Raw genomic sequence first — 26,402 nt, 5'->3', positions numbered from 1 at the left:
CAGACTATGGTTGGCTGCTCTTATCTCGGGATGATTGCAGCGTCTTTTTCTTTCATCCTTTTAATAAGATTAAGATTGAACTTCCTAGTTGTCTTCCATTTGAAACAATGTGTTTTTCATCGCCACCAACTTCTACAAATTGTTTTGTTATTGGATTCACATTTGCAGCTATAGAAGTTGCCTTGATTAGGCGTGGTGAAGTGGATTGGACTATCAGAAGAGTTAAGGGGTTTTCTGTGCTATCCGGATGTAATCCTGTATTATACAAAGGGAAGTGTTATTGTTTGTTTATGTCAGGAGATGTGGGAGTATTTGATCTCAACGAGTACTTAAGAGAACCTAACCAACACTCATTACATTGGATTTTATTTTCTACTGGCCTTCCACAGCATTTACGTGATTCACATGAACGAAGTTACTTGATGAAAGGAAATGGAAAGCTTTTAGCAGTTTTTGAGGTCCATGATTGTCAGCAATGTGTTTTCGTTTTCTCATTGAACTTCTTCACAACGAGAACACGGATGATATGGCATAAAGTATGTAATTTGGGAAATAAAATACTCTATACTAGTCTCAAGGGTTCGTTCTCAGAATCAACTGTAGTGAAAGGAATGGATAACAAGATTTACTTGCCAAATGTTCTAGAGAATCAAGGCAATAGTAATGTATTCTATTCTCTCAAAACAAATAAGTACCACTCGTTTTTCAGTGATTATTCAACCAAAATTTCATCTCATGGAAAAGTACTAAACAACAGCGCTTGGATTATACCCATGTTGACAACAATGGATCGAGAGTTAAATTGGTGATATATACTGAATGGAAGGAAGAATTGCACATATTTGAAGTTTTGAGAGATAATTATAACATGTTGCTAACCCGTAGTTCGAACACTTTCCCCCTAAACCCCCAAACACTTTGTACATGGGGAGGTGCCAATTTTACTACAAGGCCTTTAGCCACATATTTGAAGTTTTAATTCAATTAAAATGTTATTTTTATTTTTAAGAGTTCTTTATTTATTATGGTTTAATTTTAGAGAGTAAGTTTTGCATTTTAGCCAAAAAAATTAAAATAAGACTAATAAAATAAACTTAAAGTTATGGACTATTTTTTTTAGAGAGTTTCAACTTATAGCGTCTGCTTCTGATTGTTGTTCTTTATCATCAGACCAAGACATCAATCAGTTTTTGGTGTAGGCGGGGATTGAACTTCTGATCTCTTATATAACCATCAGAGATTTTACCAGTTGAGCTAACTGGAACCCACAAAGTTATGGACTATTAATTGTAAGTAATTAAAACTCTTCATATAATATATATTTATTTATAATAATTGGTCCGTAAATACTACTACTCCTGCATTGTAATTGTTCCAACTATTAGCTGGCTTTTCTAGTTAGCAAGTAACGAGTCTAATAGTTAGTTTTACTTCTTCCTTCCTTTTTGTTTTTCTTTCTTCTTTAATTGGTGGTGGGTTGGATTGCCTTGGTTTTTCTTTGGGTTGTCACTAGAGTGTGGGACCTGTAATCCAATGAATTCTTTTATGGCTCAAAAGGCTTTTCGGCTGGAATTTTTGCTTCCGTTGCCCACTTTGTATAGATAACGGGCCTCGGGCCTAAAATAAAAAGGCTATGTTCCAATGCTTTAAGAGCATCCACAGTTGTGGAGCTAAATTTTTAGCAATTTAGCTCCACCAAAAGTTACTTTATCTATTTTAACTACACACATACTGCAGCAGTGGATCTATTTTAATTTTCAACACAATAAAATAATATATTCATCACAATAAAATAATATTTCTACTACAATAAAATAATAATATTTCTACTGTAATAAAATAATATTTCACCACCACCACACAGCACAAACATCCTCCACCACCACCACACAGCACAACACAAACATCCTCCACCACCACCACCATCACCGGTCCACAGCAGAGAAAAAAAAAAAAAAAACCCAAATCAAGGCTCAACCCAATCAAGGCTCAATCAAGGCTCAACCCAAAAAAAAAAAAAAAAAAAAAAAAAACCCAAATCAAGGTTTCGCTCTCCACCGCCACTCCAAGGATCGGCTGAGACATCGAGGCGATTCCGATGTCGGGGAGTGGATTAGTGTTCCTGCGGTGCCCTTTGGTGTCGTTCGCCGGAGGCGAGAACATGAACGAGAGGCCGGTGAAAGAGGACAAGCATTTCGTGAGGTTGAACAAAGGAAGAATGGTGGTAAGGAGCGACAGTGTGGGCTGGGACGGCCGGGACCGCGACGGCGTGGCTCGGCTGAGACGGCGACGACGTGGAGTGGGCTGGCAGATCAGAGCTTGAGGGAGAGAGAGCTTGAAAGAGATGAGAGCTTAAGGGAGAGAACTAAGTGTGCACAGTGACCGGTGAGAGAATAAAAGAATGAAAAAATAAATGAGTTATTATTATTTTAATCTGCAGTTGATTAAAAAAATTTTTTTTTTTTTTAGATGAGTGCTACAGTGCACATCTATCTATAGATGTGCACTGTAACAAATCAGCCAAATTTTATGGCTTTGGCTCCACTGCTGTGAGCTTATTTTGCTATATGAGTGGAGCTAAAATAGCATTACAGCTTTTTAGCTCCACTGCTGCAAATGCTCTAAGAAAGAGATCGTGAGCTTATAATAACCCCGTGATGACAACACTAGATCAGGAGTTAAATTGGTGATATATACTGAATGGTAAGAAGAACTTTACATATTTGAAGTTTAAATTCAATTAAAATTTTATTTTTATTTTAAGAGTTCTTATTCATTATGGTGACATTTAGATGTGAGTTTTGCATTTTAACCAAAAAAATTAAAATAAGACTAGTAAAATAAACTAATAGTTATGGTATGTCAAGTTGGGTTAGATGGATTGAAAAACTATCAACGCGAACTTGACTCAACCGAAGGCTCAAAATAAAAGTTCTACTCAATCCAACCCTTCAACCCAAAAAAAATCAACTCAAGATGTCAAGTTGGATGGAGTTAGTTTTGTTGGGTTAGTGGATTGGAAGCAAATCCCCATTAGAGACAATATGCATTAAAAATTTAAAATCAAAATGTTTTACAGATTGTAACTGCTTTAATAGAAATGAGAAATAAAATGAAAAATGAGAATCATCATAGTTGGATTTCAATTTTTTATTTAAAAAAAAAAAAAAAAGAGAGAAATGGAACATGCATTCTCAATAAAAATGCATTTCACAAATCCCAAATGGCTAACCAAACATGCAAATTTTATTTTTATTTATTTTAGGCAAAATACTTTTTTTTTTTTTTTGGTTTTCTACATTGTTTCCTCAAATCTTTCATTCAAAGATTATTCGCTGTTAGTGATGGGGGAGCTCATAGTGGGGTAAATCACTGACCTAGGAAATTTTTTCAAATAACACTTTCTTCCCATAACGAAGAAAAAAAAAAAAAAAAACAGAGATTCTGCTCTAGCTTAATCTAAGTATATATGTGTGTAAAACTCCCTCTTAAATTCTTGAATCCAACTCTTGCTTTTCACACTCCATAACCATATACAGGTGATTATTACATTAAGAGCGTGCGATATGCCGTGGTAAGACATGAGATAATTGGGTAAAAGGAAATAAATTGGAACAATAAAAACCTAAAAGTGAGAGAGAGAAAAATTGTATAGTGATGAACCGATCGGGATGGGTTAGGGAAAAAGTTGTATACTCTGTTGTGTCTTTACTCTCTTTCTGTTGATAGCAAAAAGAAGAAAAAGAAAAAGAAAAGATCAGAACGCTGTGCGAAAATGGAGATTCGTTATGGTGGAATTCAAGGTGGGTTTGCACAGATTTGCAGGAGAGAGATGGGCTTCACTAAGCCCAGATGCTTCGCTCGCAGATTCTCTGCTTCTGAGGTTTCCAATTCTTGCTCCTTTCCTCCTTTTCTTCATGATTTACCACGTTTCTTATCAAATGCCTTACATTTACTGCTTTTTATATATTAATGAAACCCAATTAGTCTACTTGACAACTCCATGCCCAACCTGATTTATTTGTATATAGATTGGTTACTGAGGCATTCGAGAAAAAAGAGTACAAATCCAAATTGTTTTGTTTTATATATTACCTTTATTGTTTTGTTTTAAATGTGGTTCCATAGCGAATACGATCTTTTTTTCTTTTTTTTTGATGAATCAAAGTTTTATTCAGTCCAAATGAAAAGTACAAATCTTATTTCTATACAAACAGAATGATAGTTCATAGTAGCATGGTTGTGTACAAATCACTCAATCATAATCTATCAACTCCTATCAATCATATAATGGAGCTGCCCAAGCTACTTTACAAATCATAGGTGTCATTGTTTTGCCTTTCAAGCTAATAACTACACAATTCAGCATTCCAGCCTTCAATTGGCCTTGTAATGAGACATTTGCTGAGGACAGTAAAAAACACATGATCTCTCAACTCCGCTGTTTTTTTCTATAAAAAACATGTAACATACCCCATCTGTAGACCGATTTGCAAGACTGTCTGTTGTTGATGACCTATTTTGTCACTGAGCCAACAAATAGAAGCATGCTTTTGGCACTGATTTAAAAAAAAAGGGCTTTCACCGATTAACGTTCTCTGGTTTGAAAGGCACTTCAGGTTTCAAAGTCAACAAATAAAAGTAACGTTTATTTTTCCTGTTAAACATTGTTTCTCGATTCAGTTAGATGGCATCTTCTTTATGGATCCTTCATCAAATACCTCTGTATAGAAAGATCTATATGAACTGATGAAGCATTGTAATGGTTGATTATGTGATTTCACATATCAGTGCAGGTCCTTGTAAAGCAAATAAATCTTTATGGCAAGTTAAATGGTCATGAAGGTTGTGTAAATGACGTGGATTTCAACTCTACTGGTGATCTCCTTGTATCAGGTTCTGATGACAAACAAGTTATATTTTGGAATTGGGAAACTAAAACTAAACAGCTCTCATATCCTTCCGGCCACTTGGATAACATATTCCAGACCAGAATTATACCATTCACTGATGATCGGAAAATAGTGACTTCTTCCTCTGATGGCCAGGTGAATTTATAACTAAATTCTTCTCTTCCCTTTTCATATTCATTTTGGTTTTTGGTGAAATGCACTTGGCAATGAACCGATTATCCATTTTGGCCTCTTTATTGAATTTTCTTTTTCATTGGAAAAACAATTTGACTGCTGACCTTTTTCATTATTTATAGTTTTGTATTTTGATGTGCTATAATCACTTTCTCCAGAGAAGCCTCAAATGTTATAGGCTGTAATTTGGAAAAAAAGATTTGGAAGAAACTAAACCATAAAATGTGGGAGTTGTTTGCCTGCAGAAGATTTTGTTCTTTCTGTCCATTTTGTCCACTGTGTGCTGCCTGAAAATTATAAGAATTTTAGTAATTTCCATCCTAACAGTCTGGGTAAACTGTTCTATCTTTACCCACTTGCTTAGATTTTGGCTTATTTTCTAACCATTCTAAACGTGTTTTTCCCCTTGCAGGTAAGGCTTGGCCAGGTCTTGGAGGATGGCCAAGTTGATACGAAAATGTTGGGCATGCACCAAGGCCGTGTGCACAAGCTTGCTCTGGAGCCAGGAAGTCCACACATATTATATAGCTGTGGTGAAGACAGTTTTGTTCAACATGTGGGTTTAATTTATGATATGCTGGTTATTGATGCTCTTATTTCTCCCTTCTATTTTGAGATTTAGTTATTTCCTTTTCCCTTTCAGTTTGATTTGCGAAGTAGTTCTGCTACAAAACTTTTCTGTTGCTCCTCATTGACAGAAAATAGAAAGCGGCCTCCAAAGAACATAAGGTTGAATGCCATTGTAATTGACTCAAGAAATTTGAATTACATTGCTGTTGGAGGATCTGATGAATATGCACGTGTTTATGACTTGAGAAAATGCCAATTGAATGCATCAAGTAATCTAGATAGACCTGTGAACACATTTTGCCCGCGTCACCTGATTGCGACCAACAACTTTCACATCACAGGGTTGTCTTACTCTAATACAAGTGAACTTCTTGTCTCGTACAATGATGAACTCATTTATCTATTTCAAAAGTACATGGGGTTGGGCGCCTCATCATCATCTGCCTCAGCTGAAGATCTATTGAAAAATGAAGAGCCGCAGGTTTACTTGGGCCATAGAAATTCGAAGACAGTTAAAGGAGTGAGTTTTTTTGGCCCAAATGATGAATATGTCTTGAGTGGGTCTGATTGTGGCCATATATTTATTTGGAAGAAGAAGGGAGCTAAATTAGTGCGTTTAATGGTAGGTGATCGCCATGTTGTAAATCATCTTGCCCCCCATCCCCATATTCCTATTCTTGCTACTTGTGGGATAGAAAATAATGTAAAGCTCTGGGCTCCTATGGCAAGCGATGCTCCTCCAATGCCTGCCAATGCTGAACAGGTACTATCTTTAGCCTCCTTTACCCTCCCCCAGGTCTTCTCCTTCTTTTGTTTTGGTGGGGAGGCAGTTCAAATAAGGCAATTGGACACAAAATATGACTTATTTATTGCATGTAATTTTCTGATACTTAATCTGTGAATAGATTATGGAGTCTAATAGACAAGGCAGGGAAGACCATGCAAGGGTAACTCTTACCCCTGATGTTATCATGCATGTCTTGCGGCTGCAGAGGCGACAGACGATGGCATACACTGAAAGGAGATACAGCAGAGCTGATATTGAGAGTGATGAAGAAGATGAAGGATATGGATTCTCAGATGGCGATACATCTACTGGAGAGGGTTCAATAGGAAATTCCACTGAGTGCAAGATTAGCTAGAAGTTTGTAACTTATAAAGTAAGCCAATTTGGGTTCTATTTTTCTCCTATCCTTCCATTATGTTAATTTTAATATGCTTGATATTCGTCTAGTATTTATAATCTGTGATATGGGATGCCTATCTTTATTTGGTGGGGCTGGGGGTGTTAAATAAGGATTTGGATTCCTCAGGGCAAATGGTGACGCCCTGACTTCCTATTCTTGATGTCCAACTTAGTGCTGACATTATGTGTTTTGGTTTTGTGACAGGAAGTGCAGTAGCATTGTCAGAAGTACATGAAGTGCAGAAGCTAAATTTTGCTAAATGGATGAGCTTAAACTTGTACATATTTCTTATGCCAACAATCGTTTTCTACTTTCAGAATGCCCAGTTTTGAAGCAAGAGCAGACCTTCTGGAGTGTGTGATGTAATATAATTTTTGGTCTAAATGTCCTGAATATGTACGCTAATTGTATTCTAGATAGAATAACATTCGGTCACGATAACTCACTGTGTTTGTGCAATGTAGTGCAAGTTTGTCAATATGGTAGTTGTCTATTTGATTATATATATATATATATATATACACTATTATTTAAGGGGTTTCTCTTGTTTGGATTCCTTATTTTTTAGTTCAAAAATGCCCCTACACCTCTATGTTTAAGTAGAGATAAAATTAAAGGATAGTCCGGTAAAAATGCAACTCTAACTCCCACTAAAATATTGCCTAAAAAATAGGACTACTCTTCTATTAATTTTTAAATTGATTTATTTACTTATAAATTAGATTTTCAAAATAAAAATTATATATATAAAATAAAATAAAGACACAGTTTTCTTTCTACAAAATAGGACTACTAAAAAAAAAGAAAAGTCTCATCGTGCGCGAAGCGCGTATGATGAGGTTAGTGTGTGTGTGTGTGTATATATATATATATATATATATATATATATATTTATATTTATATATTAAGAGTGAATGTAAAGAGAATTACGAATAATTTGGGGGGCAGCCTAAAGATTTCTATTGAATGATTGGACTGGAAGCAAATATCACTAATTTCTTCAATTGGGTGTAAAAGACTACTATTCCATTATTCAAACTGAAATTTGTGCTCCATTTTCATTAAAGGTTGCCATTTTGCATTCTAATTTGTGCACTGTTGTGATGCGATGCCCAACATGGTTTCATGATGGTTTCTTAGTTTTTACCATAAACTGATTAAAGTGGGACTAGAGTGAGAATTTATTTTTTCAAGTTCTTTAATTTGACTCATCTATGTTTTGTTGGGTTGGTTAAGAGTGCCGAAATGTGCATTAGTTATGGTTGAATTTTATTTATTTTATTTTTTATGAGAAATGTGAGGGATATTACAAGTTTACAACTATTACTATATTAAACTTACAAATTGATGTGCCACCAATCATTGAAACACATTTATTTGAAGCCTGTTAATCATATACATTGTTACATCAATTTGTAAGTTTTATTTATTTATTTTTTAATGTAGTAAAACTTATAATAACTTTAGCATTTTCAATTTTTTATATTGTGATTGACTAACTTTTTTTTTAGAAATTGAGCATATTTAAGTTAAATGTGTATTTATTAATTAACTTTTATTACTTAGTAGTCCGGTGTGATTCCTCCTTAATAAAATCCTATCATGTTTAATATAGATGTTGGTTTAATTCTAATAATAATATTTAAAGTGTTTTCACTAAAATTGTCTTCAATAATTTTATAGAGAGAAGTAGATGTATCTATACCATCTTCTAGCAGCAGGTCTTGGATGCAATAGCAATTCTTGAACCAACGGTCCAGATGGCTTACATATAGCTCCATACAACCCGTTGTATAGTTTGGGATGGGCCCGTAGTATTAGATTATATTTTCTCAGCCTGGCCCATGCTGCACCAAAAGCAATGAAGTCAAAGCCGAAAACTCAAAAGCATCGTATCGTTGACCATGACGTTGAGGACTGGTTCGTAAATATCAGACTATGACATGGCTACTCTCGTAACTAACTCAACACGTGGTCATTTTCATTCATCATTGACAAAATTAAACAATTCCCGCTTACCAATCCTTTCAAAAATTTACACACACACACGCACAACACTGGCACAAAAAAACCAAAACTCGTAGATCCAAACCAACCGTTTAAACTTCCTTCTTAAGCCCTCACTTTTCACTGATACTTTTTCATTATTCGATTCTTCTAGAGCACAAACTCAGAGAGAGAGAGAGAGAGAGAGAGAGAGAGAGATGGAGTCGGATCTCTCGCTCTTGGAGATCTCCGGCGAAGACGATTCTCTACTGCTAGAGTTACCAAACGACGACGCTTCGAAGCTTAACAGCAACAACTATTTCTTATGCTCGCCTCTCCAAATCCATGGATCTAAGCCTCCTCGTCCTCTTCGCTCCGCAATTGGTTAGGGCTTTCACTCTCTCTTCAAATTTGCTTCAGCCATTTAATATTTCGCTCTGAATTTTCTTTAAGTTTCATTTTGCATTTTCGCTTTCTAGGGTATTATTTCTGTTCGATTTGGATGTTTCTATTAATAATGTCGCTCACATTCTGCTCTATTGATAAAGCTTTTGTCTCTTCCTTTTACTTCAAAATCTGCTTAGCAATTAGCAATATTTTTTTTTTTTTTATAGTGCTCTAAATTCATCATATTTGAGAAAATTTGCTGGCTTTAATGGTGTAATCGCTGGGATGATCATGAAAGTAATTAATTTGTTGAACCACAGTGGTTGAGAATTTTTTTTTTACTGATTCATTTGATGGTATAGTTTGTAATAGGCGGCTTGTTTTACAGCAAAGGGTAAAGTAGGCAATGTAGATACCGAAAAACCAAGCCCTTCATTGCAAACAGATGGTATTAGCAAAGAGAACATTAACGCGAAAAAAGTAGAAATGCCGAAACTCAATATGGAGCCACAGCAAATGAAGAGGAAGAAAAAGGGTGGAGGATACAATTTGCGGAAAAGCTTAGCATGGGATCGGGCCTTTTTTACTGAAGAAGGTTTTCCTAATTTCTCTGTTCAGACATGTTGATTGTTAATTTTTTTTTTTACCTTATTTTCTTCGGGAGATTGGAGCTAGAATTCTAGTTGATGAACTTATTCGTTGCTCAATGTCCAGGTGTTTTGAATCCGTCAGAGCTATCTATGATTTGTGGAAGTTTTAGTAAGGTTGATGGGGGGATGTTGCCAATTATCCCCGAAGAAGGGAGAGAATCGTTGTCTGGTGCATCGGATGGCACCCATAATGCAGCAGATTTGCAATCACTGGAAGTAGATTTATTCAAGGAATTGCCAACTTCTGTGAAGAAAGACGGAAAGAGTGGTTCTCGCTTATTGCCGAAGCATGGTTCACCAGCTAGAGATAATGTGGCCCCAGCTTCTGCGGTTAGTTTTTCTCAATTTTGAACATATGCATTGTTTTTAACTTTTTATGCAAGTCTTGATTAATAGCGTAAGCTTTCCAATTTTGGTGACTTCACATATTCTATTGGATGAAACCTGGGTGGTATATAACTTACTGCAGTTATGTTAAATATGTGATCCTCAGGCCAAGAGAAAGGTTCTTGCAACCAACGATGTAAATAGAAGTGGGTCTAAACGTGGTGGATACCCACGACCAGTGGCTGCATCTTCATATCCTTGCTAATAGAAGATTTGATGGTTTTCAGTGGCTTAATTGAGTATATATGTGCATATCTATTTGCGTTTTTAGTACAGTTGCCCTTAACTTATTTGAACTCTGAAAAGGCCTGCAAATGTGCACACAACTACAGCCGAAACTAAGGCATCAAAGGTTTCTAAAATACCTGTTTCAAAGCTAGATTCCTCTGTGTTTTCTAGGACTACAAAGGGTGCTACCTCAGGTGCAAATGACTCAAGGCGCAACCAGATTGCTCAAACAGGTAGTTTTGTACATATGTGTTTTTATAATGATTATATGATTAAGTTTCTCATGCTTTTCAGATAAATTTGTTGTGTTCAAAATATTTATCGAACTAAATAAAATGGTTATGTTAAATGATTGTATTTTGTTTTCCCCAATCTTGCAGTTAATGTACAGAGGAAGACTAGACCAAAGGCCTCATCAGACAGTACCAAAATTGTACAAAATAATCCAAAATCTGGTCCTGCTACCAAATCTTTAACAGCTGGTACCTCTGTTAGACAAGCTAGACGAAAAGTGGTGAGAACCTGAAGCTGTTGAAAGCAGAAGGATTTGCTATTTAACATTGTAGAAACTTGTGTGACTAGGCTATTAATTTCTTGTACTTCATCAGCATCTCCTTATTAACTAGGAAGCATATGTCCCTTTTATTGATTTATTTAATTTAAATAAGTGCAGGTCATTTCATCATCAGAAAAACATTCATCAACCAATTTGCAGCATCCGCCTGTTACTGAGGCAAATAACAGCTCAGAGATCATACCAGATACATTGCTTCCCTCTACTAGTCATACACCAGACAGCCATGATGGCGGAAGCAACAAAGTTGCAGTTACTCTTCCTCAAAATGCTTGCATAACTGGTGGACAGATACAACATGCACAACTCCAAAAAGCAAAACCATCAGGTTTGCGGTTGCCATCACCATCGCTGGGATTTTTTGGTCAGGTGTGCCACTTGTATTTCCCATAATTGGTTAATTAGATGTGTATAAGCCTATAAGGGAATGACTTTTGAGTGTTTCATTCAAATTATCCTGTCATTTGTTTGATTGCTTTGCAGCCAAAGGCTTCTTTGCATAGCCCATTACAAAGAACTTCTAGACCATACAATCTGCCGGTGTCTAATACTTCTAATTTGAGAAAACCTGGTGCTACAAACCACATTCATGATCTGAGGCCCCCACTTCACCCAGGAAAAATTCCCAATGTGACAACAATTGGAAATACGAAGGTCTTAGGCTCGAGTTTGGGATGCTCAGTTCCATCTACCGTTAACCCTGCTTCACATAATATGCAAGATGAAAAGATGAAATCTGTCTCGCAGATGAATAATAGGCAGGTGGAAGTGAAGGTGCCATATGACAATAAGTGCTATGAAGCAATAAAGAATCAGAATCAGCTTGATAGCATTCTTGATGATGTTAACCAACAAGTTCTAGAAAGTGCAGAACCATTAAAAACTGAAGTGATTGCTCATAGAGAGGAGTCAGAACTACAGAGGGCATACTGTGGACAGTTGGAGAAGTCTGATGACAACAACAATGTCGCAGATGTTTGCCTGAGAAATAGAGATTTGAGTGGGACTGAATTGGAAAATCCTCCTTCAATTTCTTCTCTTAGTTGTGTGGTGCAAGATAATGGTGTTTCTGAGACCAAGGACTTGATTGATCACCAAAGTGTAGAAGACAAACCATATAGTTTGGCAACTAAGAATGATGGTGCCTTTCCAGGGTTTCACTCTGGAGATGTCAGTGGTAGTAGTACAACAAATATTTCAAAAGCAAACGATGACTGGTTAAGCAGTGCGCATGATGTCAGGGAACAATCTGAGCTGATGAAGCCTTCCGCCTGTGAAGATGGTAAAATTTCTAGTGAGAGCCAGAGGCTATGGGCAAAAAACGGTAGTTTCCTCAAGGATAATGGAGCTTCTAAAGAGTTTCTGAAATTCAATTGTTTGGCAGATGTCAGCCCAAAAATCCAAGGTTGTAGTGAGATTGCATTGCGAAGCTCTCATGGCCAATCTTGCTTTGTGTACATGGAGCAGGCAAAAGATGATGCTGGTAAAGATGATAAAATGAGTAGTAATTCACTTGTGGGAGATGCACAAGCACAGTCATTAGAGGGTGATACGTTAGATGCTACAGTAAAAAGTAGCCCGAGCACTTCAACAGTGGATAGTCAATATTTCATGGTCGTTGATGATGTAAATGAAAGAATTGGAGAACAACTGGAGCTCTGTCAGACTGTTGAGTCTGCTATACTGGAAGCAAATGGTGCTTGTGAATGTAAATCAAATAGTTCAAATACTCATTGTCTGGTATCATCTGCAATGCAAGACTGTAGCTGTGGGGTGGCTAAGACCATGGCGTGCCAACATGTCGAGGGTGCTCCATCAGGCTCTGTAAACAACAAGCCAGTGGTTGAAAATTACGACTCTTCTATTGATACACAGTTTAGACATAATGTGGAACTCCACGGTGAATTTAGGCCATCGGAAATGGAAATGGAAATGGACATGAGGGGTGAAGATCATATGACTGGTACTGGTTGTCCAAAAAGTGGAGATTTTATTTGGAATGAATTGGAAAACCCTCATCCAGAATGCCGTCTAAGCCCTACAGTGCAAGTTAATGGTGGTTCTGGGATAGATGATGTGATTCAGCTAGAATATGTGGAAGAGAAAAAATGCAATTTGTTAACAAAAATTTCCAGTGCTACCTGTGAGTCACAGCCTGGCGATGACATTGGTGATGGCCATTGCGATACTTCAATAGTGCCCATTGATCTTCTGAGTGATATGCACGTCGTCAATGAACACTTTGTGGAACAAACAAAACTGAGTATGCTTTGCCCTGTTGAAGCTGATTATGAGGAGAATCAGAGTCCGGAAACAAGTAGCCTTTTGTCTGCAAAGAGTCAGTCTTCTGAAGGGTCTATGAGATTCAATATCAGGACTGCTGCTGATAATTCGAAAGTCAAAATCTCTGGTGAAAGTGGATATGTGACTGGTACTGGTTGTCCAAAAAGTGGAGATTTTAGTTGGAATGAATTGGAAAACCCTCATCCAGAATGCCGTCTAAGCCCTACAGTGCAAGTTAATGATGGTTCTGGGAAAGATGATGTGATTCAGCAAGAAGGTGTGGAAGAGAAAAAATGCAATTTGTTAATAAAAATTCCCAGTGCCACCTCTGAGTCGCAGCCTGGCGATGACATTGGTGGTAGCCATTGCGATACTTCAATAGTGCCCATTGATCTGCTGAGTGATACGCACGTTGTCAATGAACACTCTGTGGAACAAACAAAACTGAGTATGCTTTGCCCTGTTGAAGCTGATTATGAGGAGAATCATAGTCTGGAAACATATCATAGCCTTTTGTCTGCAAAGAGTGAGTCTTCTGAAGGGTCCCTGAGATTCAATAGCAGGACTGCTGCTGATAATTCAAAAGTCAAAAGTTCTGGTGGAAGTGGATATATGACCGGTACTGGGTGTCCAAAAAGTGGAGATTTTAGTGGGAATGAATTGGAAAACCCTCATCCAGCATGCCATCTAAGCCCTTCAGTGCAAGTTAGTGGTGGTTTTGGAATAGATGATGTGACTCAGCAAGAAGATGTGGAAGAGAAAAAATGCAATTTGTTAATAAAAATTCCCAGTGCCACCTCTGAGTCACAGCCTGGCGATGACATTGGTGGTTGCCATTGCGATACTTCAATAGTACCCATTGATCTGTTGAGAGATATGCACGTGGTCAATGAACGCTCTTTGGAACAAACAAAACTGAGTATGCCTTGCTCTGTTGAAGCTGATTATGAGAAGAATCAGAGTCCAGAAACATATCATAGCCTTTTGTTTGCAAAGAGTCAGTCTTCTGAAGGGTCCGTGAGATTCAATAGCAGGACTGATGCTGATAGTTTAGAAGCCAAAGGCTCTGGTAGAAGTGGATTGGAAAGTCCTCATGTTGATCAACGAAGTAAAGAAGTTGATGGATTTAATGACATGTATAAGGAATCAAATTTGGTGCAATCCTCAAATGGTAAAATATTAGTTGGAAGTTTCAACAGTAATGTGAATATTTCGGCTGCGAGTAATCAGTATCTAATGGTGGTTGATGATTTAAATGACCAATCTGGACATCCTGAGCTTCAAAATTCTATCCTCATAGTAGAGCAAGTTTTGCTAGATAATAACCATGGGTTGTGTTTAAATGATGACTTCTTGCTTGCAAACACCACTTCCGAGGAACTTAAGAAGGAAAGTGCTATGGCAGGATGTGATGTTTATGGAAGTAAATCAGAAAGTTCCATGCTGTTTTCTGAGGCAACCCCTGCTTTGCAAGAGGATGGTGTTGATGCAGATCAAAGGGCTGAGCACTTGCACATGGAGGACGCAGTGACGGGTTCTGTTAACATTGTGCCATTGGCTGAAAATCTTGAATATTGTACTGATTCAAAGTTCAGGCATGACAATGGTCTCAGTGATCAAGCATCTCTGAAATTTGATTCTTCTGCAAAAATGAGCACAGATCAAATTTCAGGGGCAGTGAGGACTTATAATTCTAAGGGCTTTTGTTCCTTGAGTGAAGAATCAGGATTATCTATCTTAACTGATCAGTCATCAGAAAGTCACAATGTTTTGAAGAGTGGAAGTTTGTCAGGGGAAGCTGAAACTGAAATCTCTCAGATCTGTGAAATGCAGCAAGAGTCAGATGGGGTTGTGCATGCCACAGATGATAAGGATACTACAATGCAGCTGTAAGCCTGTTGTCTTGTGTTCTCTTTTCCTTGTTTCCTTTGACTCCGTCATTCCATATATAATAGTTTAAGATTGCACAGAAACTCAGAGAGAAGCTTAAACAGTTTAATCTGACAGTTCTGATGGCAGGAGGAACCCTGAGGGTGATAACCTTGAGAATGATAAGAAGCAAGATGCTCTTGTAATAAAACCTCCACCTCATGCTGCTCCGTTCTCTGATGAGTGGTTAGCTGCATTTGAATCTGCTGGGGAGGTATACTTGTTCTCTTCCACATACATGTATAGACAAACCATGTTTAGTGGGAACATAATTATTTTATTTTGAGTATGTTGTTAGCAGTTGTATCCTTGTATGGGTGCAATCTCTTATGTGCATATCTTGAAACTGATGAATATCTAGAGTTGAAAATGGGTTTGGTGGATCGGTTGGATGTAATGATAGGGAGATGCACTAGCATCAAAGTGATATTCCTTTATTAAATGGTATGGCATAAAGATTATCCTTAATCCTTAAACCCCATGAATGGACAGCCCTCAATCAAAATTGGACCAACATAGTTTGATTGTTTCCACTATTTTTCATGTTGATTCATAATTTGATCCAGCTGATGTGCCGACTCAAGAGTTCTCCCCAAATTGTGCCAATAAGTTCTAGAATCTAGCTCAAACATCTTCCATAAAAAGGGGTGGAGGTTCAGGTCATAGATTTTAAAATCCATTGTGTGCATTCCTAATAGTGGTTCATGCTTTGGAGTAGTATTAGTCAAGCTACCCTGTTAAAACCTTTGAAACCTTACATGCTTGAGCAATGGATGCAGTTGAAGAATTTCAATCCTCTGAAAATTTATAATAGGGGATATTACAGTTTATCCTATGGTTTGGCCCTATTACCATTTAGTTTACAAACTTTAAATTCCCATGCTGTATCTCCTAAAGTTTGCACTTAATTGAAATCGTTAGGGTTCCATCCAAAGACCCCTAGATGGTTTTATTTATTCCAAACTTCAGGGGTTGAAAATGTAGCAATTGAAAATTTTGTGAGACTACATCGTGATAGAGCCAGGCCATAAGGGGGTAAGTTGAAATTGAAAGTTTGTCCACGAAATGCAAATCTATTCATCCAAATGGAACCTTAACGATTTTATTTTAAATCCAAACTTTAAGAGGTCAATTATAATAATTAAAAGTTTGTAGACTAAATTGTGATAGGACCAAACCTCATGGGGTAAATTGTAATTTTCCCTACATAATATTCTCTGCTTTTGATTTTATCCATGATTTCATTATTGATGGTTGCTTAAATTCAGCATTGGTCATCTCCTGCAGAGAACTTCTAACCATGGAAATAGTTGAAGAATTTTAATAATCATATAATTTCTTGCTTCTGATCTTATTCATGACTCATCATTATCAGTTTAAATTCTGCTTTGGTTATCTCATACAGAATTATCTGCAGGAAATTCTGACCATGAAAAGTGGAGCTGTACAACATTCACCTCCTGATAAATCTCAACCTGAACCTGGTCCTTGGTCCCCGGTATGACCCAATTTCCTTGACACTAGTTTTTTCTGACATGGATTTAGTCAATGCATAACATGTGAATATATTGTTAAGTTGGAAAAATATAGAAAATCTTTTGATAACAGACTCAGATTACTTTCAAATATCATACAAAAAGAAAAAATTAATGTAGACATGATTTGAGTTGGAAATTATGGGAGTAGTTTTAGATACGAGAAATTACAAATGTCGTGATTGTGTACAGTGGTCACCATGCTTAACTGGCTGAATTACCTTGTATGCTATGTTGCATGGAGTGCAAAACAATGAGCTTCACATTACTCATGTTTTGATGTTTGCATGGTATCCAATGATTGACAATCACAGAACTAAGTCAGTTACCACTGGACCACTGGTATACCATATTACTGTTGTGATTAAAGCTACAATTGCTTTTGGACTCGGCACTATCTGAAGTGCATGTTTTCATAATACTTTTCCTTACTCAAAGAATTCTCCTTACATTTTTGTAGCATATTACAAAGATAGCAAGATGTTTAACTATATAAGAATTTTAACCTGATATATGCTTCTCAATTAAGCATTCCACGATCCTATTTATATTTTGATTAAGTCAAGAAAGCATTTTACCTTGCATTTTTGTATTGATTTACAAAGAAGAGGAAATCTATTTGCTATTGGAATTATTTGTTTAACGTATACTTGTTGGCTGTTTTCAGGTGAGAAGAAAAAATAATCAAGAGATCGGACCATTTGACTGTACTAAATATACCAACATCCCACCTTCCAGTTCCCAATAACCATACGAGTTGTTTGGTGGTTTACTAACACAACTTGATTGATTCAAAATCACGTCATATAATTTTGTGCAAATAATATTGCCTCCAGTTAACCACTTGCTCTGCAAAAATGCCTCATTTTTTTTTCTTTGATCTTTTTGCAACAATCAATGAACTGTAATATAGTAAGATTTTATCTGTAGCTCATTCTTCAATGGAATTAGTCTTGAAAATTTGATATATTGAATTCAATAGATGAGATATTAGTGTACACGATTTATATTTAGACTTTGGATAAATGGTACAAGGAATTTTCTTGGAAAAGGGTCTCTAATTCTCTCATTTTTAGTTGGATGTATGAGACATGGTATTTATTTGATTTTTAAATGTCACATATTTTAAATCTAAAGAAAAATGGGAGGGAATTGGTGGCTCTTGTTTTAGAGGTTTTAGTGCAGTTTCGATTCACAATCATAGTCAACTATGTCAACTTTGTAACTTGGTTAGACTTAAGTATCCTATTAACTATCACAAAAAAAAAAAAAAAAAAAAAAAAAAAAAAACTCTATTGTTTCTGATACTGGATTTGTAAGGGAAGAACCAAATTGATCTAATAAGGGGATGAAGGATGACTAGAATCAGGGGTGGAGTCAGGAATTTTTGTTTGAGGGGGTCAAGTTGCGATACTAATATATTTATCAAGATAACCTCCATACACACACATATACATGCGCGCTTTTTTATCATATATATAACACTTTTTTATTTGACAAGTTATATATACACACACACCCAACAAAAAAAAAAAAAAAAAACTTAGTATTTTCAATCAAAATTATTTTTGATGGCGATCATTCATAAAATAAAATTCATTTTTTTCCATTTTCATAGTATTTTTAAAAAGTTTCATTTTAAATACAAACTATCAAATTTTATGCTAAAGTAAGTAAAAAATATTTCAATTGAACTAATGAAATTTTCAAAAATATGAATGATCCAAAACTTGGACGAATAAGTTAGGCTCCAAACTTATTTAAAGCTACCTTGCTCTAACCCATTATATGGTAACGAAAGACACATTTCATGTATAGTTTTAGTGACAAATTTTTTTTAATGAGTCAATGACTTGTTAATTGCTGTTGAAGCTCATTTTTGACAAGCCCAGTAAGAGAAAAAGCCCAGCAACACGGGCAGACCAAAGTTAGCAAGCAAGAAAAAGCCATAGAGCCTAAGTGGCAGGAATGAACGGCTCATGGGCTCATAAAGTGGGTCCTGAGGAAGCAAACCGGCTTGAATGAGCCCGGAAAGAGAGAAGAAGCAAACTCATAGGCAGTATGTAGAAAAGCAAGAATGGGCCACAGCAGGCCCAAAGTAATGCAAGCAAAGAAAGTAAGGAACTAATGGAAGACCCATCAATCCCAAGGATGAGGTATAAAGTAATTGGGCCAGGGAAGCCCAAAGGAGTTAGTAAAGGTCCATGAGAAAGCAGGATTGGAAAAGGGCTGAGGAAGCCTAAGAAAAGCAAATGGGCCAAGGATGTCCAAGAGGGAAATGAGACACAGGAGCCCGCAAACAATGTAAGAAAAGGCCCAGTGAACACATTGAGTCACTGGGAGGGAGATAAACAGCAGGCCCAAAAAGGCCCAACAGGATTGAGTTAAACAACATTACAGCAGGAATAGTAGAGTGGTATAACAGGAAATGCTAACAAGGCCACGAAGTGAATACAGAGTAGGCTAGGGGAAGGAAGGCCCAACCCCCGAAAGAAGCAAGTTATAAAGAATGGTAGATTGGAAAACAACCCACGCCATAAGCAGCCAAAAGTGCACGACTGAACGTATAGACCAATCTCCAGATCACGGTAAATGCATGAGTAGCAGGCGAAGAAGGTGAATCATGCACGAGACCTAGATACCACCAGCCTGTACCCAGCCAATATAGGAAGTGGTGGGTCATGGGTTAGAGCTAAGAGAGGGCATGGTCTAGTGGTGGGAAGAGGGAAAAAACCTATTCTGGGGTTCTTGCTCAGGCATTTTTGGGGGAAATGTCCTGTTGGGATGACATGCCACCCAAAAGAAGTAAGGATGAGTTGGAACCACTAGGTGCATACCATGAGAGATAGAGAGAGAGAGAGAGAGCACACACACTGTAATAGGTAGAAAATCCATGTCAAGCAAATAAACAAAATAACTTTCTTTGTTTGGCAGAGGGGAGTGGCACAGTTAGCACAAGTAAGTGGTGGTGGCTGAACAACTGATGATCAGTAAGTAGTCGGCAAGGACACCCACACCAGACAAAGGCAGTTAAGGGCCAAAACAGTAAATACCAGTCATGATAGACTCTATATAAAGGACTCCTTGTTGTGCATTGAGGAAGGGGGAAAAATCGTAGTAATAGGAATTTTTAGGAAAAACCATAACCAAAAGTTAGCATTGGGAAGAAAAGGAAGTAAAACAAAAGAAAAGAAAAGAAAAGAAAGAAGTAATGAGAGGAAAAGAAAAACAAAGAGTTTAGAACGATAGACATGTACTAATAGGTTGATCTTCTCTCTCCCTCAATAGCCTTGCCCTCTATAAAAGGCAAAAGATCTATATTTGGGCATAGACCTTTTAGGCTTGTTCTCTCAAAACAATTAATTTCTTCTCTGAGATTACTCGTGTTGAGGGAACGGTTGTCCCTTTCTTGGTTTCGATCTCGCGTATTACTTGCATGGTAGACTAACACTTTGATTTTGCTAGCTCTGTTTATTTTTCACTTAGCTTATTCTGTGTACGGAAAGCCTTTTGTTGCTCACCTTTATTTATTGTGGCTAAAAGTAGTGACTATTTTTTCTTGTGTTATTCGTATTATATCTGCCTGTCATAACTTTTTTATAGTGGTTCTGCTCGCCATGGGCATGTAACCAAAGCCTGGTAGACGTGGTGTAGTTTGTGCACAAGTTGGACCAAGGTGGGTTTCAATTGGACTGGTCCCAACTCTCTTATCTAGAAAACTTGGTCCTAGTATAGTAGGAAGCAGCCCAGCATTACAAACAAGGCCCACCACCTTACAATCGCCACATAACGGGTTGAAAAAGATAGATTAAAAAATGTTTGATACCAAATTTTATTAAATTTTTAACAGATATAAGAGCACATTTTACAATAAAAAATAGAATTACAAAAAATAAAGTTATATCTCTATAACTATTAGACTAATTACTTTTTTTTAAGATCATTATTAAACTAATTCAAATATTTGGGGGGCCAATTCTTTTTGTAGACCAAACACTTTTAGATAGATAGTTCACCACTCTATGGAATATATAAACACTACCCAAAGAGTTACAGAATTAGAACTCGCTACCCAAGGAATCCACAAATGGGATAAGAGTTTAAAAGAAGAAATCCAACTTTTGAAGCACAACCCTTTTTTTAATTTGAAAATACACTCTAATCTTATTTAAGGAGAAATTATACTTTACCATTCTAAACTACACCTTAAATTATGCTTTGCACTCTAAACTTTTTGAATGCATATTTTGCACCATAAACTATTACTTTTCTTACACTTTGCACCACAACATTGATTAAGTGGCACAAAGTTAAAAGACCAAAAACCCCTCTTTCCGATTAATTAAAAACAAAAACTTATTTCTTTATTTATACTACTATTTAAGAGGCTTGCCCTGTTTGGACTAGATTTTTTTTTGTTCAAAAATACCCCTATGCACATAGAGACAAAACTAAAAGACAATCCGGTAAAAATACATTTTTAACTTTTACTAAAATATTGCCTACAAATAAAGACCATTCTCCTATTGGTTTTTTATTATTATTTATTATTTATTTATTTTATATGAAATCTCCTGTTGGTTTTCAAATTGCTTTATCCATTTATAAATTAGATTCTAAAAAAAGAGTTATATAAAAATTCAAATGGTTTATGTCTTTGTAAAAAAAAAAAAAAAAAAGCCTATTTCTTATCAAACAGGCCAATTTACAGCCCTCTATCTGTGTCTTTGTGCCTTAACTGTTGGAACCGTTACCTCTTTAAGAGTATGTTTTTGATATGCCTAGCGTGTCGGCTCCGACTCCCCTATCTACCTCTTTGACGTCCTTGAATACCTAACTGTTGAGGTTCGTTAAAATATAAATAGAAAGTTAGGGTTTTGTCCTATACTAGAGAAGGGGGCAAAAGTGTAACTAACAAAAAAATATAATATATATTTAAAATATATTCAAACATAGATGAGTCATGTTCGATTAAGTGGATTTATGAATTTACATACCCACTTCCAACCCAATTTGGAGCACACCAAAAAAAAAAAAAAAAAAACCATTGACTTTTAAAAACTAACCCAACCCATCTAATTGGGTTCGAATGAGTCCGTTTTGGTGGCGCACCCTAATTACATTGTTGCTTTTATTTCTAGTCTACTCTTTTCTTGTTTGACAAGTAGGCGGCGTATTTTTTCTCTTATATAAAGCGCAAGTGAAGGACCTTTTCCCTTATTTCATTAAGGTCACTCAAGCCACAAATCACTGTTCCGCTTTCCAAAGACCATATTTAAGTCCCAAAGAGTCAAACACCTTCGCCGCTACCAAAATCCCTCCACCTCCCCAAAGAAAACGTGAAGAACCTTCAGGGCACAATGCATTGGTGGTATACCCTTGACCAATTTAAAGCTTTCCACAATATTGATATCAAGATATATAAACGGTTAGTGATTGACCTGCGTTTAGACCCTAACCAATCCAAGAAAGTTGTAGCCTTTTGGAATTGTCTTGAAAGAATAGGCTATGCCAACTTTGTCAGTGTGATCCAACCTTTACCAGATGAATTGCTCCGCGAATTAGCCAACGAGACAATCACGTGCCTGATCTTGTTGGACCAAGGGTGTCAATTTTATGACGTCGATAAAGATTTGCCGTTAATGCTTAGTCTTACTAAGCCAGCTTTTTCTTTTTGGTTTTTCTATCAGAATAGGCAAAAGGTGATAAGCAAGATTAATGCATTCGTCACGAATGTGTGTGATGTAGCGTTTAGCGATATAGTTCCTCCGCAACCAGTACAATCTTTGCAGCTTCAAATTGGATTCATTCAACCCCACCAGTTCTCAAATAGGCATGAAGGTTTCCCTTCATATACGGTTCTTGAAGCCCCTTCAGTTTCAGTCCCACCAAATTCGACCAACTCGGTTCGACATTTGTTACCACCAGCTACTAGTAGTGCTAGACCGTCTCCTTTAGTGCCTAGTTTTCACGCTAAAGATAGAACTTTGTTCGTGACCTTCTCTAAGGGTCATCATGTTTCGAAAGGAGAACTTCAAGACTACATTACAAGGTACTAGAAAACACACAGACATGCAATAATAAGTACTACAAATTGCAACCTTTTGATTCCCTTTCTGTTTTCTTGAATGTAGGAGATATGGGGACTGTATAGAGTCCATCTACATGAAAGCTCAGCCAGAGATGGGGCCGCCACAGTTTGCAAATGTGTTCCTTCGCTCTTCTTCAGATATTGAGCGTATTCTTGGAGGTAAAGAAACAGTTGATTTCTTAGTTAATGGAAAACAAGTTCGGGGGAGACTCTCTGGCACGAAAAAACAGTAGTTAAGTTGTACTATAGGCAGAGCAGGTCTATTCATTAAAATTCCTCCAATTATAGAGATTCAAATATCATATACACAGGGTAGTTTTGTTTTTAGCTTTCTTGAACACAATTCAAATTCTTTTTTCTGCTGTATTGACGAAATAGAGGAGAAAAGAAGTTGACAGAGTGAATTTTACAATTTTCTTCCATTAATTCTCTTTGAGACAAGTACATTGAAAATCATGTCTAACAAGCAATTAATTAGTGCTTCGTTTGTTTGGTAGCATTAGAAAAAATGAGCCAAAGGAAATCCATTAGCCACTTATTGCACTCGCAGTTACCGTCACTTATGAGTAAGACCTATCACAGCATTGCTCATATAGCATGCAATTCCCATAATCGTTGCATACATTGCAAAGTTGATGTGCTTCGGAGTGATGTTGGAAATTCTTGGTAATAGAGTGTGACTTGTCCTGGATAATGGAATGCTTCTCTAATGCCTACGACAGCCATATGTAAGGAGGTTTGTTCTAGTTATTTTATGCCGTTTAGACTAAAGAGCGCTGCCACAATCATGCGTAAGGCATTGAACATGTGTTCAAGTGCTATCCGTTTGGGAGGCGTAGGAGACTGATGAGACAGCTTCTGCCAAATAGTATAGAGGATCCGGTTGATGAGAGTGAAAGTGATGGCTGTGGAGGCTAGTATAAAGACTATCATGGATCTTGCTGGGATTTTGAATTGTGGTCCAATGTGGCGCTCCATGGTTTAGCAATGGAGCCGTCTGAGTTGGCGTCTCCTTTGGTTTTCAATTCTGTGCGATTCAGGAACCTGCTTTGAGTAATGGCATTATCGAGTTTGCTTAGCTCATAATAATTAATCAAATTAAACTTTTCCAGTTTCTCTGAAAAAGCAAATAGTAAAATTATACTGGCGTATTTAGTTTTACTACATGATTTGTTTCTTTTTCTGTCGGTACATTCTTTTCTAATAAAGCTTAACTTTTCACCTTTTTAGTTACCAATCGCACTTGATCCTGTTTAAGGTTCAGAGTGGAATTATATATATATATATGCGTGTGTGTGTGTGTGTGTTGCCTGCCTTTTCTTTTTCTTTTTCGATTTCCAATTTTATTTGGATGTTCACTATTTGGAATGGCAAGCTAGAATTTAATAAAAAAAAAGATTTACTTGGCAAATGGGTTTTAGCATCATGCATATGTGTGTGTTTAGTGGGCGCCAGGCTAACTTTTCAGTTTCTGTTTTATTTGTGATCTCTTACAATAATTTCTAACTTTGAGAATTTATGTCATCAAAATTTTACCTGAAACTTTTAGTGGGCACTGCCACCACCTTCTCTATTTTCCCAACTTGCTCACTGTAGTAATCCTCACTTTTAGATGAAATTGAGATCATTCTCTTCCTAATGGCAGCAGTGATAACACGATATATGCTTGTAAAGGGGCTTCCTTGAGGCTTAATATGCCGATAGTAATGATTTCCCAGCAGAAAAATGGCTATGCCTATGAGAATAACTACAACACATATGCCGAACCCCACGGCCCAACTAAATCTGTCCTCAATGTAGACGATTACTGTTGCACCTACCATTACACCAGTTAAAGAAAATTGTTTGATCTTTTGCTTTGTCATTTGATTTGCTCGCATTGCAGCTATAGTAAAGCGTGTACCACCTAGCCAATTGATGCTAGAACTAGACCCATATATAGGACAGCAAATTGGATATTTGTTGGCATTGGGCACAAGCTTGAGCCATTTTCACATGTTTGTGGCCTCAACGATTTGAATCTGCTTTCAAGGCTAAAAGCCTAAAAGTAATATGCCCTGCAAGTGTCGGTAGTGTCAGCTTTAGTTACCTATAACTCCAGAACATACTTGGTTAAAAAGTAAATTATTTCAGAGTTAGGCTACCATGATGAGGTGGCTAGGATTATCTTTTTCCCATGTAAGCATAGATGCATTTTAACTATCCAATCTTCTAGTCAAAATATTGTAACTAAATTTTAGTAGTCTAGAAATGAATGATAACAAATCAAATAAAAGGTAGCCCTGGAATCATGAACAATCAAAAGGGAGTGTGTACGGAGTGTGCAATAGCGAGGGTAATAAGATTTTCTGATAGCAAAACAGATTAAGAACATAACCAGAAAAGAGAAAGAAGAAGAAATCCAGATGACAGAGTAACAGCCTAACAAGGAGTCTGCAATAATTGCTGCGAGGACTGGAAATAGACAGGTGGAACCATTAACAATGTTTCCTTTTTGAGTAGCAACGATGCTCTTGAAATGGAACATTTCAATCAGATATACAACCAAGTTCGTTCCCTATCCTTTAGCAGTAAGTGTCAAGCCAATTTCGTTTCCTTTTTGAGTAGCAACGATGCTCTTGAAAGGGATTTTATTTTATTTTATTTTTTTTTTTTGCAGTAAGTTGTGTTGGTACGTACCCCATGATTGTGATACCCCATGATTGTGAGTGTAAGAGTGTGAGATCATGGCGTATTTGGTTCTGTTCTCAAATGTTATATGAAATATACAAGACAAGAAAACGTTTGCCTCATATAAATTGAACTGAACATAGGAAAACAGATATCAGGAAGATTAACATTTTTCAAATGTTGTTTCTAATACATTTCCCAGCTATTTTCATGGCAAACATGCTACACATTTTTTAGCTATAAAGTTGTGAATGATAGACAGACCAATGATCCAGTGATAAAGGGGAAGGTGACCCAACCCCCACGTTTGCTGTGAATTTCTGACATTTGTGCTTTTTCATTGGAGGAGTGTCTCCCTTCTTTGGCGTCGCTGAACTCCTGGAATTCATTTGCTGCCATTGTGACACAAAGATTTTAACTAGTATTATATCCTGCTGTCTAAGTTCAGTAGGCATATGGTGATAACAGAACTTGATTGCTGCAATAATCCAAATCAATGGCAACGCAAAAAGGAGTTAAGGAGAGAATGATAATATCATGCAAATAGGGGGTTTTGCGGTGTAGTTCAGTGCAGTTTTGGGCACTGTACTTTAATAGGTCAATCATTGTATTGTGTGGTGTGGTGTGGTGTGGTCATAAAGTAGAACTCGTCCCAAGGTACTAGCAGCAAGAGAGAGGGTGCTCCATGGAGCATCGCCAGAGGCTCCATGCCTCACCACCTACCGGAGTGGCCTAGCCCTCCCCCCCCATAAGGGTTGGACCGCCAGACAGTGTGGCACATTCCAGGCCTGCCGGGAATCCGGACTTACAAACCAATTCGCACTGACATTGCCCTGCT

At 37.0% G+C, this 26,402-nt stretch overlaps 3 protein-coding genes and 1 pseudogene across 6 annotated transcripts; 3 read left to right on the top strand and 1 right to left on the bottom strand.

Annotated features, from left to right (window-relative positions):
• Positions 1–3,445: 3,445 nt before the first annotated feature.
• LOC115988889 (DDB1- and CUL4-associated factor 8-like) lies at positions 3,446–7,318 on the top strand. The gene is made up of 6 exons (XM_031112522.1): positions 3,446–3,883; positions 4,797–5,048; positions 5,500–5,643; positions 5,731–6,420; positions 6,563–6,817; positions 7,049–7,318. The coding sequence occupies exons 1-5, from the start codon at positions 3,776–3,778 to the stop codon at positions 6,797–6,799; spliced, it is 1,431 nt and encodes a 476-aa protein (XP_030968382.1). The 5' UTR covers positions 3,446–3,775; the 3' UTR covers positions 6,800–6,817; positions 7,049–7,318.
• A 1,560-nt stretch (positions 7,319–8,878) lies between these two features.
• Positions 8,879–17,801, top strand: LOC115988861. Of its 4 annotated transcripts, XM_031112511.1 has the most exons (12): positions 8,879–9,214; positions 9,606–9,812; positions 9,932–10,197; positions 10,361–10,446; positions 10,552–10,715; positions 10,863–10,996; positions 11,156–11,425; positions 11,540–13,019; positions 13,488–15,228; positions 15,347–15,482; positions 16,686–16,766; positions 17,471–17,801. In XM_031112511.1, exons 1-12 carry the CDS (start codon positions 9,049–9,051, stop codon positions 17,549–17,551), a joined length of 4,812 nt encoding a protein of 1,603 aa, XP_030968371.1. In that variant the 5' UTR covers positions 8,879–9,048; the 3' UTR covers positions 17,552–17,801. The 4 variants fall into 4 exon arrangements, with proteins under 4 accessions (XP_030968371.1, XP_030968357.1, XP_030968349.1 ...); XM_031112497.1 differs by having other exon boundaries at positions 11,540–15,228; positions 15,359–15,482; XM_031112489.1 differs by having other exon boundaries at positions 11,540–15,228.
• A 4,289-nt stretch (positions 17,802–22,090) lies between these two features.
• Positions 22,091–23,287, top strand: LOC115988842. Its single transcript, XM_031112472.1, has 2 exons — positions 22,091–22,855; positions 22,938–23,287. The coding sequence occupies exons 1-2, from the start codon at positions 22,164–22,166 to the stop codon at positions 23,125–23,127; spliced, it is 882 nt and encodes a 293-aa protein (XP_030968332.1). The 5' UTR covers positions 22,091–22,163; the 3' UTR covers positions 23,128–23,287.
• Positions 23,288–23,450: 163 nt separating this feature from the next.
• Positions 23,451–25,963, bottom strand: LOC115953240 (annotated as a pseudogene).
• Between the last annotated feature and the right edge of the window lie 439 nt (positions 25,964–26,402).

This window comes from Quercus lobata, chromosome 1, assembly GCF_001633185.2.
Source record: "Quercus lobata isolate SW786 chromosome 1, ValleyOak3.0 Primary Assembly, whole genome shotgun sequence".
Taxonomy (NCBI): Eukaryota; Viridiplantae; Streptophyta; class Magnoliopsida; order Fagales; family Fagaceae; genus Quercus; species Quercus lobata.
The sequence above is the reverse complement of the archived record's forward strand: the minus strand, read 5'-3'. Positions and strand labels throughout refer to the sequence as shown.

Coding starts and splice junctions, on each gene's coding strand:
- LOC115988861 (XM_031112489.1), top strand. CDS start 9,049: ATGGAGTCGGATCTCTCGCTCTTGGAGATCTCCGGCGAAGACGATTCT. Junction 10,997..11,155: donor GACAAGCTAGACGAAAAGTG/GTGAGAACCTGA, acceptor AAATAAGTGCAG/GTCATTTCATCATCAGAAAA. Junction 16,767..17,470: donor AACCTGGTCCTTGGTCCCCG/GTATGACCCAAT, acceptor GGCTGTTTTCAG/GTGAGAAGAAAAAATAATCA.
- LOC115988889 (XM_031112522.1), top strand. CDS start 3,776: ATGGAGATTCGTTATGGTGGAATTCAAGGTGGGTTTGCACAGATTTGC. Junction 5,644..5,730: donor AAGACAGTTTTGTTCAACAT/GTGGGTTTAATT, acceptor TTTCCCTTTCAG/TTTGATTTGCGAAGTAGTTC. Junction 6,421..6,562: donor TGCCTGCCAATGCTGAACAG/GTACTATCTTTA, acceptor ATCTGTGAATAG/ATTATGGAGTCTAATAGACA.
- LOC115988842 (XM_031112472.1), top strand. CDS start 22,164: ATGCATTGGTGGTATACCCTTGACCAATTTAAAGCTTTCCACAATATT. Junction 22,856..22,937: donor CTTCAAGACTACATTACAAG/GTACTAGAAAAC, acceptor TCTTGAATGTAG/GAGATATGGGGACTGTATAG.